General features: G+C 56.0%; 2 protein-coding genes across 5 annotated transcripts in view; one reads left to right on the top strand and one right to left on the bottom strand.

The window, feature by feature from the left end:
- The window catches only part of OPHN1 (oligophrenin 1), an 81,932-nt gene extending 76,428 nt beyond the window's left edge, over nt 1–5,504 (top strand). For 3 of the 4 annotated variants that reach the window (XM_068157593.1, XM_068157592.1, XM_068157595.1), the window contains exons 22-23: nt 1,600–1,650; nt 2,756–5,504. In XM_068157593.1, coding sequence (XP_068013694.1) covers nt 1,600–1,650; nt 2,756–2,828 — 124 coding nt within the window. In that variant the 3' untranslated portion in view covers nt 2,829–5,504. Of the gene's footprint in view, nt 1–1,599; nt 1,651–2,377; nt 2,422–2,755 lie in introns of all 4 variants that reach the window. The other variant, XM_068157594.1, reaches the window with a different exon arrangement.
- A 9,767-nt stretch (nt 5,505–15,271) lies between these two features.
- AR (androgen receptor) overlaps nt 15,272–17,105 on the bottom strand; it is a 72,143-nt gene continuing 70,309 nt past the window's right edge. The window contains exon 9 of the mRNA XM_068157596.1: nt 15,272–16,114. The gene's annotated coding sequence lies outside the window, so the exon portion shown is untranslated. The remainder of the gene's footprint in view (nt 16,115–17,105) is intronic.

Here is a 17,105-nt window from a genome sequence, read left to right as displayed (position 1 = left end):
TGCTGGGGGCCTACAGTGGCTGGAGTCACCCCCTTCAGCAAGCCTGGCTTTGAATGGCATGCTGGAAAGCTGTGCAGTGGGCACAGCTCAGAAGGGGAACGTGGACATAGAATCATAGAATCAATAAGGTTGGAAAAGACCTCTAAGATCATCAAGTCCAACCTGTCACCCAACACCTCCTGACTAACTGAACCATGGCACCAAGTGCCACGTCCAGTCCCCTCTTGAACACCTCCAGGGATGGTGACTCCACCACCTCCCTGGGCAGCACATTCCAAGGGCTAAGGGAGGGGTTGGAAGGGACCTCTGGAGGCCATCTAGTCCAACCCCACTACTCAAGCAGGGTCACCTAGATCAGGTTGCTCATGAATGCATCCAGGCAGGTTTGAAACCTCTGCAGGGGAGGAGACTCCACAGCCTCTCTGGGCAGCCTGCTCTGGGGCTCCAGCACCCTCACAGCAAAGAAGTTTCTCCTTAAGTTCAAGTGAAACCTCCTGTGTTCTAGCTTGTACCTGTTGCCCTTTGTCCTGTTGCTGGCCACCACTGAGAAGAGCCCAGCCCCATCCTCATGACCTCCATCCTCTCGATGTTGCATGCATTCATGAGATCCCCTCTCATTCTTCTGTTTTCCAGGCTAAAGAGCCCCAGGGCTCTGAGCCTCTCCTCCTAAGAGGCAAGGCTGGAAGAACAAAGCTCTGAAGCTTCTCCAGCACTGCCCTGGGGCTGAGCTTTGCCCTGTCACCTTCTCTGTTGTTTCTGTTGTCAGTGAATCTGGAGAGCCCCTCCCTGCCTGGCTCTGAGCAAGCCTCTCAAATGAGGCACTTCCAGGGGAAGCACAAGATCCAGCTTGGATCTCTCTTAAGGAAACTGGGCTGTGTTCAGCTTCATTATCAGATCCCTTTCAGGTTTTAAAGAGACAAACCCCTGCTGCCTTCAGTGGTGACTAAAACCCTGGGGGCCTCAGATGCCCAGCAGCCAGGACTGGTTGTGGTCTGTGGCATGGTCTGTGCCATGCTGTGCAGCTGATCCAAGCCCTGCCTGATCACTGCTAGGTTCACCAATGGTGCTGCTGAGGTTCAGCTCCACACCCTCAGGGCAGGGTCAGGCCTTGCTTTTGCTTTCCTGAATCCTTTGTTAGAATCTGCCTGTCTTTGAAGACAGCTAGAAGCTACATGCAAAGCACATCAAAGCTGAGGGCCATAAGAAGGGATGGATGCAGGTTCAGGAACCAGCATGCAGGATTATGAGCACAAGCCTGGAAAGAAATGGGCTGGCCAAAAGGGAGCACAGGCTGTGTGGTCAGGGCTGTCTGCAGGCAGAGGGGAGCAGAGCTGGCAGCAGCAGGAGCTTGGCTGCTGCTTCAGCAGGGAAGGCATCATGAGGAGGTGATCCTCTTCAGTGTCTGCTGATGCTCTTTTCCCTGGTGCAGGGGAGATCTAATCAGCAAATTAGCAAACCTGCTCTAGTGTGAGGTGTCCCTGCCCATGGCCAGAGGGTTGGAACTAGACAGTCCTTGAGGTCCCTTCCAACCCTGACAGCTGTATGATTCTAAATTGCCTTGCAGGATCACTGGAGTGACCTCTCTCCTTCTCTTTGCAGGGTGGCCTCCAGGACAAAGTTCTTTGAGACAGCTTCCCGAAGAACAAGCAAGTAAGGCTGGCCCTGGGGTGTTAGCCTGCGAACAGAGCTTTGTAGGCTGCTGCCCTGGAGGCAGGGCCAGGCTCCTTGGGAAGCCCCAGCCCAGGCTTTTCTTGAAAGTAAATGAGGAGCATAAAGCATAAAAGTTGAGCCAGATAGGGACTTGATAAGCTAAATGCCAATCTGCTAAGTAATAAACATCTCTGCAGATTCCTTTTATCAGCTGTCTGGATCTGAGTCAGCCCGGTGCTTGTTGTGCTTGCTGCTCAGCCTTTGCAAGGAGCTCAGGGGAGGGATGAGGAGGAGGAAGAGGGCTGCTTAGATCGTGGCAGATGATCAGAGGTGCATGACCAGAGAGTGGATGGTCCTGCAGGCAGTGTATGTAGACGTGTAGCTCCTCCAGAGGCCGGGAAGGGAGGGCTAGCTGGGGCTAGGCTGGGACGGCAGAGCTCGGAGCTGCAGGCTTCGTGGCAGCACATTTCCATTTCAATCATAGCTGCTCAAATAAGCTTCGCTTTCCTGCTCTGAAGGATCACCAGCTGCTGCCAGAAGTGCCAGCAGGTTTGTGTGTCAGTGGCAAATGTTGCCTGCCAAGTGCTGACAGCAAGTCCACTCGGGGTCTTCAGCATGTCCCTGATGTGGTTGCCAGGCCTCTCCTTAGTCTGTGGATCCAATTGTGACCTTGCTTGCTGCATCAACTGCCTTTTTTGTTTGTTGTCTTGTGCTTCCTTCCCTGCAGTTCTTCATCACCACAAGGCAGGATCCCAGGTGATGAGAGCTGAGGTGTGTGTTTATGGCACTAAATCAAACAGTACCCCAGGAGCCCACACATGGAACTCCAGCTCAGCAACCAGGGGGTGGCAGGAGCTCAGTGGAGGCACTGGGAACCTCAAAAGAAGGATAAGAACTGTCCTCCCTGCAGGGCACCCTTGCAGAAAGGAAGATGATGACTAGAGATGGGAGTGATGTGGCAGGGTGGGGTAAATGAGCCTGTGCTGCCCATCCTGAGCCTCCTGCTGCTCTGCTGGTGCCAAGGGCCGGGCTGGCTCCGTTGTGGGTTTGCCATCGCTGATGAATTTCAGCTGCTGCATAGAACATCTTTGTCTTCTTCTTCCAGACTTTGTAACCACCTCAGCCCAGCCAGACCCAGGAGATCCTCTGTGCTTGTGAAATGGCTGTGTCACAGCTGAGACTTTTCCAGTTCCAGTGCCCCTGGACAGCAGTTTCAGAGCTCCCTGTCACGGGCGGCTCAGGAAATCAGGAGAGAGGGAGGTGACGCTGGAGAGCAGCCCCTGCCCACAGCCTTCTGACCAGCTGTTCCAGGCCCTCCACCGCTCCTCTCTGCACAGGCCACGAGGGACACTCCTGTGCCCTCACAAGGGACCATTGGCAGGGCTGAGTGAGCACCAGTGGGCTGCAGAAGGGACAGCAGGCAACGGGAGCAGCCCTCTGCCCACAGGCTCGCCGGGAGCCGCCTCGGCAGGGCTGACCCCGCGCGGACGTTGGACTCAAAACACGAGGGGCTGACCCCCAATGCTCAGCTGCAGGGGTGGAATGACTGGGCTTGGGGGTGGCCCCACCTTGCCTTCAGAAGCTCCTTCCTTTCTGTTCTGTTTTGCTCTCTCAGTAAGCTGTAGTGTGTGTGTCAGTGTGTAGAGCACAGTGTATGTAACTGGAAACTGCTGTGGCAGGAGGATAGGAACTGGTGCTTAGCTCTGTGGGACATCTTCATCTCCTGCCTGGCCTCGGGGAGACTGAATCCCCTGCCTGCAGGGCAGCACCAGGCAGCTCAGCAGCCCCCTGAGAGCACTGCTGGGAGAAAGAGGCCACAGGTGCTCCCCAGCCTCGGCCTCTTTCTCCTCCTCCTGCTCCTGCATGAGCCACTGTTCCACCAGATCCACTTCCCATGGCCCCACCATGAAACCTCTGTCCCAGGTTTATTCTGGGGGGCCAGCAGAGAGGTGGTGAGGAGCTGAAACTCCCTGTCTGTGGGTCCAAACCCACCATTTGTTTAGAGGGACCTAGTTCCTTGTTTGTCTGTTACATTGATTTCCAACCCAAGAGCTGTCCAGTCTCCTTCCCTCAGCAGCAGCCCTGCAGATCATGCCCTTGGGCTGGAAAGTTTCTGCTAGCCAGGACCACCCCTTGTACCCTTGCTAACAGTAGAGGCTTGTTTGTGGTTCCAGCTGGCACCAGGGCTCTGTTCCTGGGCTGTAGCATTTACCTGTAAATAGGCAACCAGAGGCTTCCCTGCTTCCTCCCACAGCCCAAAGGCAGCTTCTGTGTCCCACATTATTATCCTTGGGTGCTGGAAGCATTCCCATTCCCAAACCCATTAGCTGCTTCCCAGGTGCTCCATCCCCTCAGGCTGCTTTGTATCCTGCCCAGGGGAGGGGTTTGCTGGGGGGGGGTGCTGCCATGGTGCCATCTCCTCCTTGCCCTGTGTGTGCATCCAGCCCCTGTCTGCTTTCTATTGCTGAATGTAATTCTGGAGTTCTCTGGACACAGCTGTGTTGTGTCCATGGTGCTTCCACTCCTGCAGGCCTTGCCAGTGGCCCTGCTGCTGTGCTCCTGCTCTGACAGTGGCATGTCAGAGTGGGCTTGCAAAAGAACACCCCAAACCAAGAGAGCCAGTGGTGCCCACACCTCCACTGGCTCACACACGCCAGCTCCTCAGGGCTCCCCAGAGCTACGCTGAGCCCTTCCTGCTGCAGCCTCTGCCAGCAGCCAGAGATGTGAGCAGCACCAAAACACAGCCTGCCGTGGTGCCCTGCTGTGGGAGAGCAGGTAAGGCTGGGAGCCAGCAGGATGAAGTGGGAGAGGTGCCCTGGGCAGCCTGCAATGGCTGTGGTTGCTGGGAAGCCTCTCCAGCAGCCCAGCTCTCAACAGACCTGCCTGCTGCGGCCACTCAGCCTGAGCCTGCCCTTTGGTGTCCTCCTCCCCTCGGGGGGTGGCTGTCCCAGCAGTGTCAGGCCAGTGGCTCCTTCACAGAAGGCCAACGTCTCCCAGAATGCCTTCCCTCCTCGGGGCTGTGTGTGGAGGACCCCCAAGGCTGTTGATTTGGGAAGTGCAAGGCTTCCATGGACACAGGAGGCGTGTGGTGGTGGCACCTCCACACTGGCATGGACATGGGTGGCTGTGGTGGTGCCGCCACTCACACTGCTGAGGACAGGGGTGGCTCTGGCTGGCATGGAGGCTGTGCAGTGCTGGCACCCACAGGTCCCTGTCCCATTGGACACTCTGGCTGTTGGAGCACTGTGGCTGTTGGGGCACAGTGGCTGTTGGAGCACTGTGGCTGTTGGGGCACAGTGGCTGTTGGGACACTGTGGCTGTTGGGGCACAGTGGCTGTTGGGACACTGTGGCTCTTGGGGCACTGTGGCTGTTGGGACACTGTGGCTCTTGGGGCACTGTGGCTGTTGGGACACTGTGGCTGTTGGGGCACAGTGGCTGTTGGGACACTGTGGCTGCTGCCTCTCCCCCATGGCAGAGTCTGAGGGAAGAGGGCAATCCAAGGGAGCTGGGATCTGGTCTGGCTTTGTGAAGAACAGGAGGAAGCAGCCTGTTAGAAACCTCCTGTGTCCTTTGCAAGACATTGTCACCTGTGTCCTGCTGGCTTTTCATGCCCTGTGAGCGCAGCTGAGTGCTGCCCCAGCGGTGGAGCAGTGGTGGGATGTTGGGTTGTGCTGGCAGAGGGCTGGGGCACAAATCCTTGCTGCCAGAGCCAGAAGAGTGGCACAGCTTGTAGGGTTCACCCTGGGCAGCATGCCAGGGCCCCCAGCAGCAGCCCTGGGGCCGTTCTGTTGGTTCTGTTGGGTACAAGCACAGCTCATGGCAGTGTTTATAAAGTTTCCATGAAGTAAAACAAGAGCAGAGTCCCAGTGTGGTTTTTGGCCCTTTAGGCAATGCTGTAGCCATCCCATCCTCACTCAGACCCTGCAAGGAGCAGCCCCTGGCACCACAAACACCTTTCTGATTGTTTGTGATTACCACAGGCACAGCTCTGGCTTCTTCCCCCCACCCAGGAGCTTCTTCCCCATCCCTCCCAGGTCTGCCTCTCTGCACTAGGATTTGCTTTTCGAGCTCCTTGCTTTTATTTACCAACACAACCTCTCCCAGGAGAAAACAGCCCTTAAACAGGAGCCTTGCAACCTGCTTTTGGGCCTGAGTTTATGGAGAAGTGCCTGAGGTGAGCACACCGGAGCTGGCAGTGAGGTGCCAGGAGAGGTGGGATGGTCCCTGGGGGAAGCATGGGGCAGGTGAGCTGCCCCCTGCTGCTTGCACCCTGCAGCCTTTGCTTTCCTCTCCAAGCTGGAGGTGCAGCCTCTTTCCACAGGTTTCCCAAGTGCAGCCCTTGCTTCTTTGGTGAGGCATTTATTATTTTAACCTAATAAGGTGACTGGCAAAGGCTGCAGCTCCGGCACTAGGAGGTGAACTAATTAGTGCAGCTCTGGTGGCAGAGTCTTCAGCCGAACGAGGGGGAGCATTCTCACCTCCACCCCTATCCAGGCACTAATTGCTGTGTTCTCAGGCTCCCAGCTGCCATTATTCTGTACCACTCCCACCCTACTTAAAGGCTGCTGAGCTTTGCAACATGAGTCCAGGCTTGCAGGCTGGGAGCAGGTCTGTACCGTGCCCCAGCTCCAGAGCCCCGAGCAGGAACCATCTCCCCAAGCACGGTTCTGCCTTCCCCTTCCCTGCTCACCATTGTGGCACGGGGCCTGAGACCCCCTCAGAGTGGCCAGAACGCTCCCAGGTTCCCCCAGAGAGCAGCTGGACAGGGAGTAACCCTCCAGCATCCCCAGAGCTCCTCATCTCCTCCAGCCCTGGGGCTCAGCAGTGCCCATTGAGGGCTTGCACCATCCGCTGCTGGGAGGAGGAATGGGAATGGAGTCCGTGCAGCAGGACTCACTGCAGCCTGGGGCACTTCGGCATTTTTGGCTATTCTTCTCTTGGCAAAGAAGAAAATGAATCCCCCTCCTGGCAGGGGGAGTGAGGGCAACGTTGCTTTCTTCCCAGCCCAGCGTGGAGCGCGAGCGGCGGCCGAAGCGCCCAGCTCCAGCGAGGGCCTGTGGCACAGGAGGTGCAGGGCCTCCTGTGGTCCCTGCTTTGTTTCCCCTGGCTCTGCAGCTGCAGAAACTAATGCCAGTGGTGACAACTGGCTGAGGAGCCTGGCACGGCACCTTCCTCAGCTCCTCCAGCACCATGTGCAGCTCGGCTCGGCTCGGCTCGGCTCGGCTCAGCTCAGCGAGCGCTCGCAGGGCTGGAGCAGGGAGTCTGCTCCCTCGTGAGCCCTTGGACCAGACCCAGGATTAGGAGAGCTCAGAGCCCAAGCCATCAGCGTGGCTGTGGGGTGAACCCTCTGGTATGGGGCAGGAGAGGAGCTGAGGAGGGCAGGAGTGGGCCGGCAGCTCCAGCTGGCACCAGGTCATCACCTGGAGATGCCCCACGGCCTGGTGTGTCCAGCCTGCCACCAGCAGAGGCATCACTCCCTCTGTGTCCTTTTAGAAACTGATCTAGTCCCATCCTAACCACAGCTAGAGGCTGACTGACCCCCTGCAAGCAGGGATGCAGCCTCCAAAACCTCATTTACCTTGTGATTGGAAACCTCCCAGATTTCATCCCAGGAATATCTGGGGACCTTAGTGCTGGGTTACCTGTGGGGCACTGAGGGACAGAGCTTTACCAGCAATAATGTGGGGAGGGAAAACACAGAAGGGTAGGGGTTGGAAGGGACCTCCAGAGATCATCCAGTCCAACCCCCCTGCCAAAGCAGGATCACCCAGGGCAGGCTGCACAGGAGCACAGCCAGGCAGGTTTTGAAAGCCTCCAGAGAGGCAGACTCCACAACCTCTCTGGGCAGCCTGCTCCCAGTGTTCCACCACCTTCACTGTAAAGAAGTTTCTCCTCCTATTGAAGTGGAACTTCCTGAGAGGACAGCTGTCCAGGACTTCCAAGGCTGGATGAGGCACTTACTGACATGGCTGTAGTTGATTAGTTAGGGTTGGGTGATTGGTTGGACTTGATGAGCTTGGAGGTCTCTTCCAACCTGGTTGAGTCTAGTCTATTCCAGTCCTATTCTATTCCAGTCCTATTCTATTCCAGTCCTATTCTATTCCAGTCCTATTCTATTCTATTCTATTCTATTCTATTCTATTCTATTCTATTCTATTCTATTCTATTCTATTCTATTCTATTCTATTCTATTCCATTCCATTCCATTCCATTCCATTCCATTCCATTCCATTCCATTCCATGATTCTGTGACTTCATCTGCAGGGTGCTGTGGAAGCCAGGAGCAGATGAAGAGCAGGGCTGGCCCTGGGAATGGTGTGGGATGCAGGGAAAGCCTGGATCAAGTGAGCAGGGGTAGGTGGGCTCGAGAGCAGCCCCCATAACCTGCCCTGCCATCCCCAGACAAAGCACTTGTGCAGGTCTCACCTGGACCCAAAGGCTTCATCTACCTGCAGCTGTCACTGTGGGGCTGGCAGAAAATCCCACTGCATGATCCACCTGGAAACACTGGGGCTCCAGGCTGCTGGTGAAGCACAAAATGCTTCAAACCCAGGACAAACTAAAGGTCCTTAGTGAAGGGGGAGAAACTGGGGAGCAGCTGGCAGTGGGCACAGCCCCACAGAGAGCATCCCCAACAGGCACCTCCAGTGCTTGTCCCACCCCACTCCTCTGTCTGGAGCATTTCCTGGCTGGATGGACACAGGGTCTCCATGCCTGGATGGACACAAGGACTCCATGCCTGGGTGGACACGGGGTCTCCATGCCTGGGTGGACACAAGGACTCCATGCCTGGGTGGACACAAGGTCTCCATGCCTGGGTGGACACAGGGTCTCCATGCCTGGGTGGACACAGGGTCTCCATGCCTGGGTGGCATGAGGTGAAGCAGCAGCTTGAGAGGGTTTTTTCCCATCTTTTTTTTCTGGCTCCTTCTGCCTCTAGAAATGTTCCTTTGCAGCCTGTTGTTTTCACAGGGCCAGACCCCTCCAAAAGAGCAGTCTGGGGAGACAGCCTCTTTGCCTTTCCCTTTAGCCCTTGTATGAAATGATCAAGGCTCTGGGGAGACCTAACAGCAGCCTGCCAGTACCTGAAGGGGCCTACAAGAAGGCTGCAGAGGGGCTGTTTGCAAAGGCCTGCAGTGATGGGATGAGAAGCAATGGTTTGAAATTAAAGAGGAGATTCAGATTGGATGTTAGGAACAAGTTCTGCACCGTGAGGGGGGCTGGAACACTGCAACAGGTTGCCCAGGGAGGTAGTTGAGGCTCCATCCCTGGAGCTATTCAAGGTCAGGCTGGACAAGGCTCTGAGCAACCTGCTCCAGTGGAGGATGTCCCTGTTGCCTGCAGGGGGGTTGGTCTTAGATGAGCTTTGGAGGTCCCTTCCAACCCAAACCATTCTCTGATTAAAAGCACCAAGGCACTATCCCACCCTCTGGGGTGTCCCAGTGCACAGGTGTGTGCTTTGCTTTCTGACAGAAAATGTTTTGATTCAATCTGAGCCTAGAAAACTACTTCCCAGCAGGGGCAAAACCTGGTAGGGAAAGGCTCAGCAAGCTCAAAGAGTCAGAGCCGGAGGCTGGGCCTCAGCGAGGGCTTCCCAGAGGAGGAGGAATTTGGAGAGGTGAAAGGCACACTCCAGTAGACACAGCTATATGGTAAATTTAGACTGGAGATGTGCTCAGTGGGGCCCTGGCAGCTGAGATGTGTGTGCTGCATGCAGACCCCTAAGGGCAGAGGAATCCACCCACGCAGGGCTCCTCGGGAGATGGGAGCCTGGGCTTGGAGCTGCGGAGCTCTCCCTGGCCCCGCTCTCTGCGCGCTCAGCCAGCTGAAGCCTTTGATTTAGGAGCAGCCTTCTGCAGCAGGCGTTTTCTTGGCAGCTGTCAGCAGTGGTACTTGGCCTACCCAGCCATAAATCAAGGGCTGGGACACCAAAAATATCCTGCCATTGGCTTTAAAAGGAATCAGGAGATGCTTTGAACCCGTCAAAGCTGCGCTGTGATTTAGTTTCATCACATCTCCAGAAGTTTATGGGAGAAGGGCTTCCACGGCCTCTCTCAGAGGTCCCCAAAGGCTCTGAGGGTGCTGGGAATCCCATATAGAATGCTGCCATTCCCATGGAGGCTTAGAGACCTTCCCCTGCCCAGTGCATTATCCTCCACAAGACTTCCATCCTCCCACAGGTCCTGCATCCTTTGCTCCTCATCCTGCACACTCCAGTCCCTCCCTCCCTGCCCTGTCCCTGTGGGCTCATCCCAGCACCATGCCACCACACTGTGCGCCACACTGTGCCCCACACTGTGCACAACACTGTGCCCCACACTGTGCCCCACACTGTGCACAACACTGTGCACCACACTGTGCCCCACACTGTGCCCCACACTGTGCACAACACTGTGCCCCACACTGTGCCCCACACTGTGCCCCACACTGTGCACAACACTGTGCCCCACACTGTGCCCCACACTGTGCCCCACACTGTGCACAACACTGTGCCCCACACTGTGCCCCACACTGTGCCCCACACTGTGCACCACACTGTGCCCCACACTGTGCACAACACTGTGCACAACACTGTGCACCACACTGTGCCCCACACTGTGCATCACACTGTGCCCCACACTGTGCACAACACTGTGCACCACACTGTGCCCCACACTGTGCCCCACACTGTGCCCCACACTGTGCCCCACACTGTGCACAACACTGTGCACAACATTGTGCCACCACACTGTGCCCCACACTGTGCACAACACTGTGCCCCACACTGTGCCCCACACTGTGCACAACACTGTGCACAACAATGTGCCACCACACTGTGCCCCACACTGGCACCATGCCCTTACGGTCACTGCTCCAGCAGGGGCAGGGCACGGAGCAGGCAGGGCCCTGCCCACCCTCTCGGCATCTGCCTGCTGGCAGCAGTGGGAGGTGGCAGCAGTTGTGGGCAAGGAGCAAACCCCAGAGGTGGCCAAGGCTCCTCATGCCAAGAGCACACAAGTCAGCATGACCCTGCTGAGGTCTGTGGCTGCCTGGTGAGCTGGAGCCCAGCGCAGGCCGAGGGCAGAGCAGCTCCTGGGCTCAACCAGCTGTGCTCACTGCTGTTTGCTCAAGGCAGGCAGGAAGCAGGAGGTGCCAGCTGGACCGAGACACCAACTTCAAGCAGCAGACAACCCCCACCACTGAACAGCCAGGGCAGCTCTAGCCGTGAGGCAGCCCCCGTGGCGGCCACTCCTTGCCTGCCACATCACCTACTGGTGCTGTAGAAAGGACCTCCTGAGGGGTAACATCCCATGCAAAGCAGCCCCTGTCCCCTCCCTGCTGCTCCCTGGGCAGGGATGGGTGAGCTGCAGGGGCAGTCAAGAGCTGCCCCACCAGAAAGGGGAGGTAGAGAAGCAGGGCTAGGGCTTGGGGGCTCTGAAGAGGCTGATCTGGGGGCTGCTGCTCTGGGCTGGGCAGGTCACACATTTCCTGGTCAGAGAGTGACCACAGGGTGAACCTGCCCCAGCTCAGCAGCGCTTGCTGGGGATGCCTGCTGCCAGCATCATCGACCCATCACCCACCTCCAGGCTTTTGCTGACAGAAAGGCTGATTTCTGTGCATAGCCCAACCCCAAAGGCTTGGCACGGGCAGCAGACTGCTGTGCACCCATTCCCACGCTGGCTGCACACTGCTCTCCTGCTGAAACCTGCACCTTAAAGCTTTCTGTGGTGCTCCCACAGGGATCAGGGATGAACAAAGCACTGATCTGGGCAAGCAAGAAGCAGGGAGCTGCAGGAGCCCATCACCACCTTGCCTGGGGCCTTGGGCACTCCCAGGGCTCTGCACACCAGTAGCAGTGCTGGAGGGGTCAGTGGGAGACTGGCAGCCCAGTGCTCTCTGGGCTCCAGGTGAGGTCTGGGGTTGAAATGAGTTGATCCTTGAAGGAGCTGCAAGAACTTCTCCTAGGCAAACTGGAGAAGCTGAACTAAATTTAAAGGACTTTCAGAACAGCCAATTAATGTGCTCATTACCAGGCCCTGTGGCCATCATTCCCCTCAGCTTCTCACAGCTGGTGTCCTTCATCACCAGGGTTGTGTAAAGGGCACTGTCTGCAAATGCCTTGTTTAAGTGGTTGATGAGTGCTAGACCCATGGAAAGCCAATATCCTGGTGGCTCCTGGGCCCATTGCTGCTCCTTGGCTGAGGTCAGGGCTGTGAGGTGTCAGCAGTCACAGCAGGGTTCAGTGGGCAGATTCGGAGCCCTCAGTGTGATGCAGAGGCACAACGCAGGCTGCTTGTGCTCAGCACCCACAGTGCTCAGCCTGCACTGGCCCAGCAGCACGCTGGGGGTCCCCACAGCTGGGGCAGGTTTGGGCTGTGCTGCTGACTGAGATCCCTCCTCTCCTGGGATCATCCAGCACGTGGGGAGCATCTCCCTCCACTCTGGAGCTGCCTGAGAGGGTGAGTGCAGCCCAAACGCTGACACAACTGGACACACACAGAGGGAAGCAGCTGCCAGTGCAGCTGTGTCTGTGCACAGCCAGCCCCGGGGCCCCTGGGGAGGAAAACCACCGTCCAGGGGGTGAGAAAAGCTTTAGGGAATGGAACAGCTCTGCTGCTTTAAAAAGTTCCCACTGGCTGTGGGCAAACAAAGGCAAACAAAGAGCTTCACAGCACGGAGCCACTTTAGGGCTGCATGACATGAGGCACTTTCAGCAAATTGAAAAGACAAAGACCAAAAAAAACATCCAAACCCCCAACCAAACACCACCAAAACTCAAACCCAAGCCAGAAAACAATCCCAGATGACTTCCTCAGTGGATTTCTGCTGTTGGGAGTCCACCCTGCAGCAGCCAGGCATAGCTAGCTGTGCCACACGTGCTGCCATGTCCCCAAGCAGCTCCACTCCCAGAGAAGGTCCCGGAGGGGCATCCAGGAGCCTGCCTGGGACAGGGGCTGTTGGCTGAAGGGCCAGGGACCTGCAAAGGCCTTCAAAACCAAACCAATCCCCAAACAAACAAAACCACAAACAAACAAACAAAAACCCAACCCAACCCAACCCAAAAGCCAAAGAAGTACCTGGCAGCATGAAGTGAAGCTCTGCAGCCCTCTGGGACCTCCCAGCAAGTCCTCCTCCATAAGGAGAAGGAGAAGGAGAAGGAGAAGGAGAAGGAGAAGGAGAAGGAGGAGAAGGAGAAGGAGAAGGAGAAGGAGAAGGAGAAGGAGAAGGAGAAGGAGAAGGAGAAGGAGAAGGAGAAGGAGAAGGAGAAGGAGAAGGAGAAGGAGAAGGAGAAGGAGAAGGAGAAGGAGAAGGAGAAGGAGAAGGAGAAGGAGAAGGAGAAGGAGAGGAGAGGAGAGGAGAGGAGAAGAGAAGAGAAGAGGAAGAGAATAAGAATAGAATAAGAATAGAATAGAATAGAATTAACCAGGTTGGAAAAGACCTTTGAGATCATCAAGTCCAACCTATCACCCAACACCATCTGATCAACTCAACCATGGCACCAAGCACCCCAGCCAGGCTCTTCCTAAACACCTCCAGGAATGGTGATTCCACCACCTCCCTGGGCAGCACATTCCAGTGGCCAATCTCTCTTGCTGGGAAGAACTTGTTCCTAACATCCAGTCTAAACCTCCCCTGGCACAGCTTGAGACTGTGTCCTCTTGTTCTGGTGCTGCTTGCCTGGGAGAAGAGACCAACCCCCACCTGGCTACAACCTCCCTTCAGGGAGTTGTAGAGAGCAAGAAGGTCTCCCCTGAGCCTCCTCTTCTCCAGGCTAAGCAACCCCAGCTCCCTCAGCCTCTCCTCACAGGGCTGTGCTCCAGACCCCTCCCCAGCTTTGTTGCTCTTCTCTGGACACCTTCCAGCAAGTCAACCTCCTTCCTAAACTGAGGGACCCAGAACTGGACACAGGACTCAAGGTGTGGCCTCAGCAGTGCTGAGCACAGGGCAGAATGACCTCCCTGCTCCTGCTGGCCACACTGTTCCTGATGCAGGCCAGGATGCCATTGGACTTCTTGGCCACCTGGGCACACTGCAGGCTCCTGTTCAGCTGCTGTCCACCAGCACCCCCAGGTCCCTTTCTGCCTGGCTGCTCTCCAGCCACTCTGACCCCAGCCTGTAGCACTGCATGGGGTTGTTGTGGCCAATGTGTGGAACCTGGCACTTGGATGTGTTCAATCTCCTGCCCTTGGACTCTGCCCATCTGTCCAGCCTGTCGAGGTCCCTCTGCAGAGCTCTCCTATCCTCTAACAGATCAACTCCTGCCCCCAGCTCGGTGTCATCTGCAAACTTACTGCTGATGGACTCAATGCCCTCATCCAGATGATTGATAGAGATGTTAAAGAGCAGGGGGCCCAGCACTGATCCCTGGGGGACACCACCAGTGCCTGGCACAAGTAAAACTCTTGTAGGAAAGTGTTGTTTCTCCTGGCCTGATTGCTTGTGGTGGAGAAACCAGACCAAATGTCAGGGACTTTCCTAACAAACAATGGATTTTGCTCCTTACCAGGCCCCTGGCTCTCCTGGTGACTGGGCTGTGTTTGGAGAGCTGGGTGCTGGTCAGTTGGATGCTTCTCCAAGGGCTGCTCTGATCCCTCTAGGCTTGCAGATCACCACTGTGGCAGCCACCAGCCCTGCCAGGCCACACAGCTCCTGTGTGGTCAGACACAGAGAGGAGGATCAGCAGCTGGGGTGCAATTTGTAGGTCATGCTGAACATCAGGGTGGATCCCTGTGTGATGTGCAGCAGGAATGGCTGAGCAGAGCAAAACCACTGCAGAGGAAGGGGATTTGCCTCCTTGCCAGACACAATCACAGTCATGGAATTGTTTGTGTGGGAAGGGACTTTCAAAGGTCATCCAGTCCAACCTCCCTGCAGTGAGCTGGGACATCTTCAGCTAGATCAGGTTGCTCAGAGCCCTGCTCAATCTGACCTGGAAAGGCTCCAGGGATCTTCTGCAAACACTCAGAGGTTCCCTCACTGTTCTCATATGGGCTGAGGCTGGAGGACAGAGGTGGTGTTAAGACCAGGAGATGTGTAGCCATGTGAAGGACAGGGCCATGACCATGACCCCATGATATGTTGGAGAGGCAGCTCCTGAATATCCCAAGGGACATTAGTGGCCAAATAAAAGGCTGGTGGGGCTGGCATTGACAGGCACACGAGACAGCACCACAGCCTGGGCAGGACAGAGGAGTTTTCACTGCTAGTTAAGGGAGAACTCTTCAAATGATACATCCCCTTTTGGCTGGGACTCAAAGGGAGGGATGGGACCAGGCTCTCTGCAGACAACCAGCCATGATGCTCCTCCTCACAGGCAAGGCTCTTGGTGCTGCTCAGGACATTGCTGTTTCAGCTTGCAGTGCATTGGCCCAGGGACTACTGCTGGGCACCACCAGCAAGCTGTGACTGATGAGTGATGGTTGGTTGTTTTGGTTTGGTTTTGCTTTCCCAAGCTCTTTGGCTTGTCTCAAGAGTGAATAAAATCTTGACCCCCTGCTGCATTCCCATCTGTACCTTGAATTAAAAGCTGAGCTGATAAGGAGCCTTCTTTATGACTGGGGGAGCACAGGTCAGCTTGAGAACCAAGTTGCAGCAGAGGGGATTTACAACTGCTCATAAAGATACTGAGAACACCACCAGGAGGAGGAGGACACTGGCCTTTATTAGCTCCTTGCTTTGAGAAATACATTCATCAAATGAAACTGGAATTAAAAGACCCAAAGAGGCATACATGAAAGGATTAAGTCAGTCGGTGTGTAAATGGAGTTAACAGTTCAGAGGTGATCAAGAGCAAAACCTGACTGTGAAAAACAGCCCAGGAAGGACCCAACACACAGCCCTGGCTGCTGAAAAGAAAGGACCCACCGAGCCCTGGCATCCTCAAGAGCTGATGTTCCTCACACTGGGCAGGGTTTGCCATGCAGGCAGCTGCAAAGGGAAGCCAAAGAGAGGCGCAGAGCTGTGTGCCACCGAACGAGATGCTGCCTTTATTGTACTCAGCACAACAACAGACTTCAAGGTTACAAAAAAACCAGAAAGAGCTGAACACCAAGCGTGAGGCTCTGCCCCCTGGCACAGCACAGGCCCAGGGCTTGCAGGGGGCCCAAGCATGGACTAAACCAGGCAAAACCAGGGAGCTTGCATCTCCCCTGCTGTAGCGTGCTTGGGTTGTCTGGATCCCGGTGCTGGGCAGGCTTCTCTTCTGGGTACCAGAATCAATGTCCTTCAGGCCCACACAGTGATGTCTGAGTCACAGTTGTCTCCTGGGCATCTTCCACCACACCTCACCAGCCAAGGCAGCCAATGTCACTGCTCCTCATCATCAGTGATGTCAGGACATCAACCCTCCTTGGTCAGTGTATTCAGTTCCAATCGAAGAACGCAGAGCAGCGGCAGCGATCCAGCCAGCGTCCCTCTCCAGAAGCAGAACTTGGCCCCAGAGGCTGTCAGTGTGGGCAGAACGCTGCCCTTTCTGCAAGGTGCCTGAAACAAGACCACAATGGTGCAATCCCCATACAGCAGCAACCACAACAAACTGATCTCTGTGTGCTTCACCCTCTGCACACCTTGCAGGGGAGCAAGGTCAGCAGCGCCGCCCCCAAGTCCCACCAAAGCAGGGCAGAGGCTGGTCCAGGCCAGGTGTGGGCAGCCAAAAGCTTAACTCTGGCCTGGCAACCAGGCCTGGCTGTTGCACCTGAAAATCTCTCTGCCCTTTCTACAGGGTTCTTGTCCTTTCCTGCAGTGTGTCCTCAGTGACTTCACCCCAGGCCAGCCAAAGGAGCAGTTGCAGACATTATGCTGTGTTACTCTCATGAATGCAGCAGTGGGCTGGGAGTTACCTCCCCTCCCCAGGCAGAAAAAGGCACCAACAATGAGCTTTTTTTTTTGGCTTATTACAAAGAAAATAAAATATATCAATCTAGAGAACTCTTTTTTTTTTAATTACAGAGACATATAACAAATCAAATCAGCATTAGATTGCCACAGAACACAACACACCCGGCACAGAGAGCAGCTCAAGACAAATCTGCTGCGGTTGGATGTGTGCTGCAGACATTCACCTTTTGAATCACAAGTGCAGCTTGCCCTGCCAGGGCATGAGCAAAGTCCCTCCATGCTGCCCAGGAGCAGGTGAGTGTGCAGAGGTGGGCATGGGGGGAGCTGCAGCTGGAGCACTTCTCCTCCCCACCCCCATTCACTGGCCGGGGCTGTGCTGTGAGCACGCTGCAGGTCCCATCCCCACCACCCTGGGGATGCGCGCAAGACCCCAGCTCCGTGCTGCTGCTCCCCTGCCACACCAGCACAGCAGCCAGTTTCCATCTGAAGCAGGCACCAGGGCTGGTCAGCATGGTACCAGAAAGCACTGCTGTGGCTCTTAAGCCTGCTTGGAAACGGCCAGAAACCAGGCACCACTCTAGAACTCCAGGATTCTGCCCTGCGGTGTGAGGGCTCCGAGCAGCCAAAGAGAGCAGAG

This window comes from Melanerpes formicivorus, unplaced genomic scaffold (genome assembly GCF_026170545.1).
Source record: "Melanerpes formicivorus ecotype bairdi unplaced genomic scaffold, bMelFor1.0.p_v2 SCAF_37, whole genome shotgun sequence".
NCBI lineage: Eukaryota > Metazoa > Chordata > Aves > Piciformes > Picidae > Melanerpes > Melanerpes formicivorus.
The sequence above is the reverse complement of the archived record's forward strand: the minus strand, read 5'-3'. Positions and strand labels throughout refer to the sequence as shown.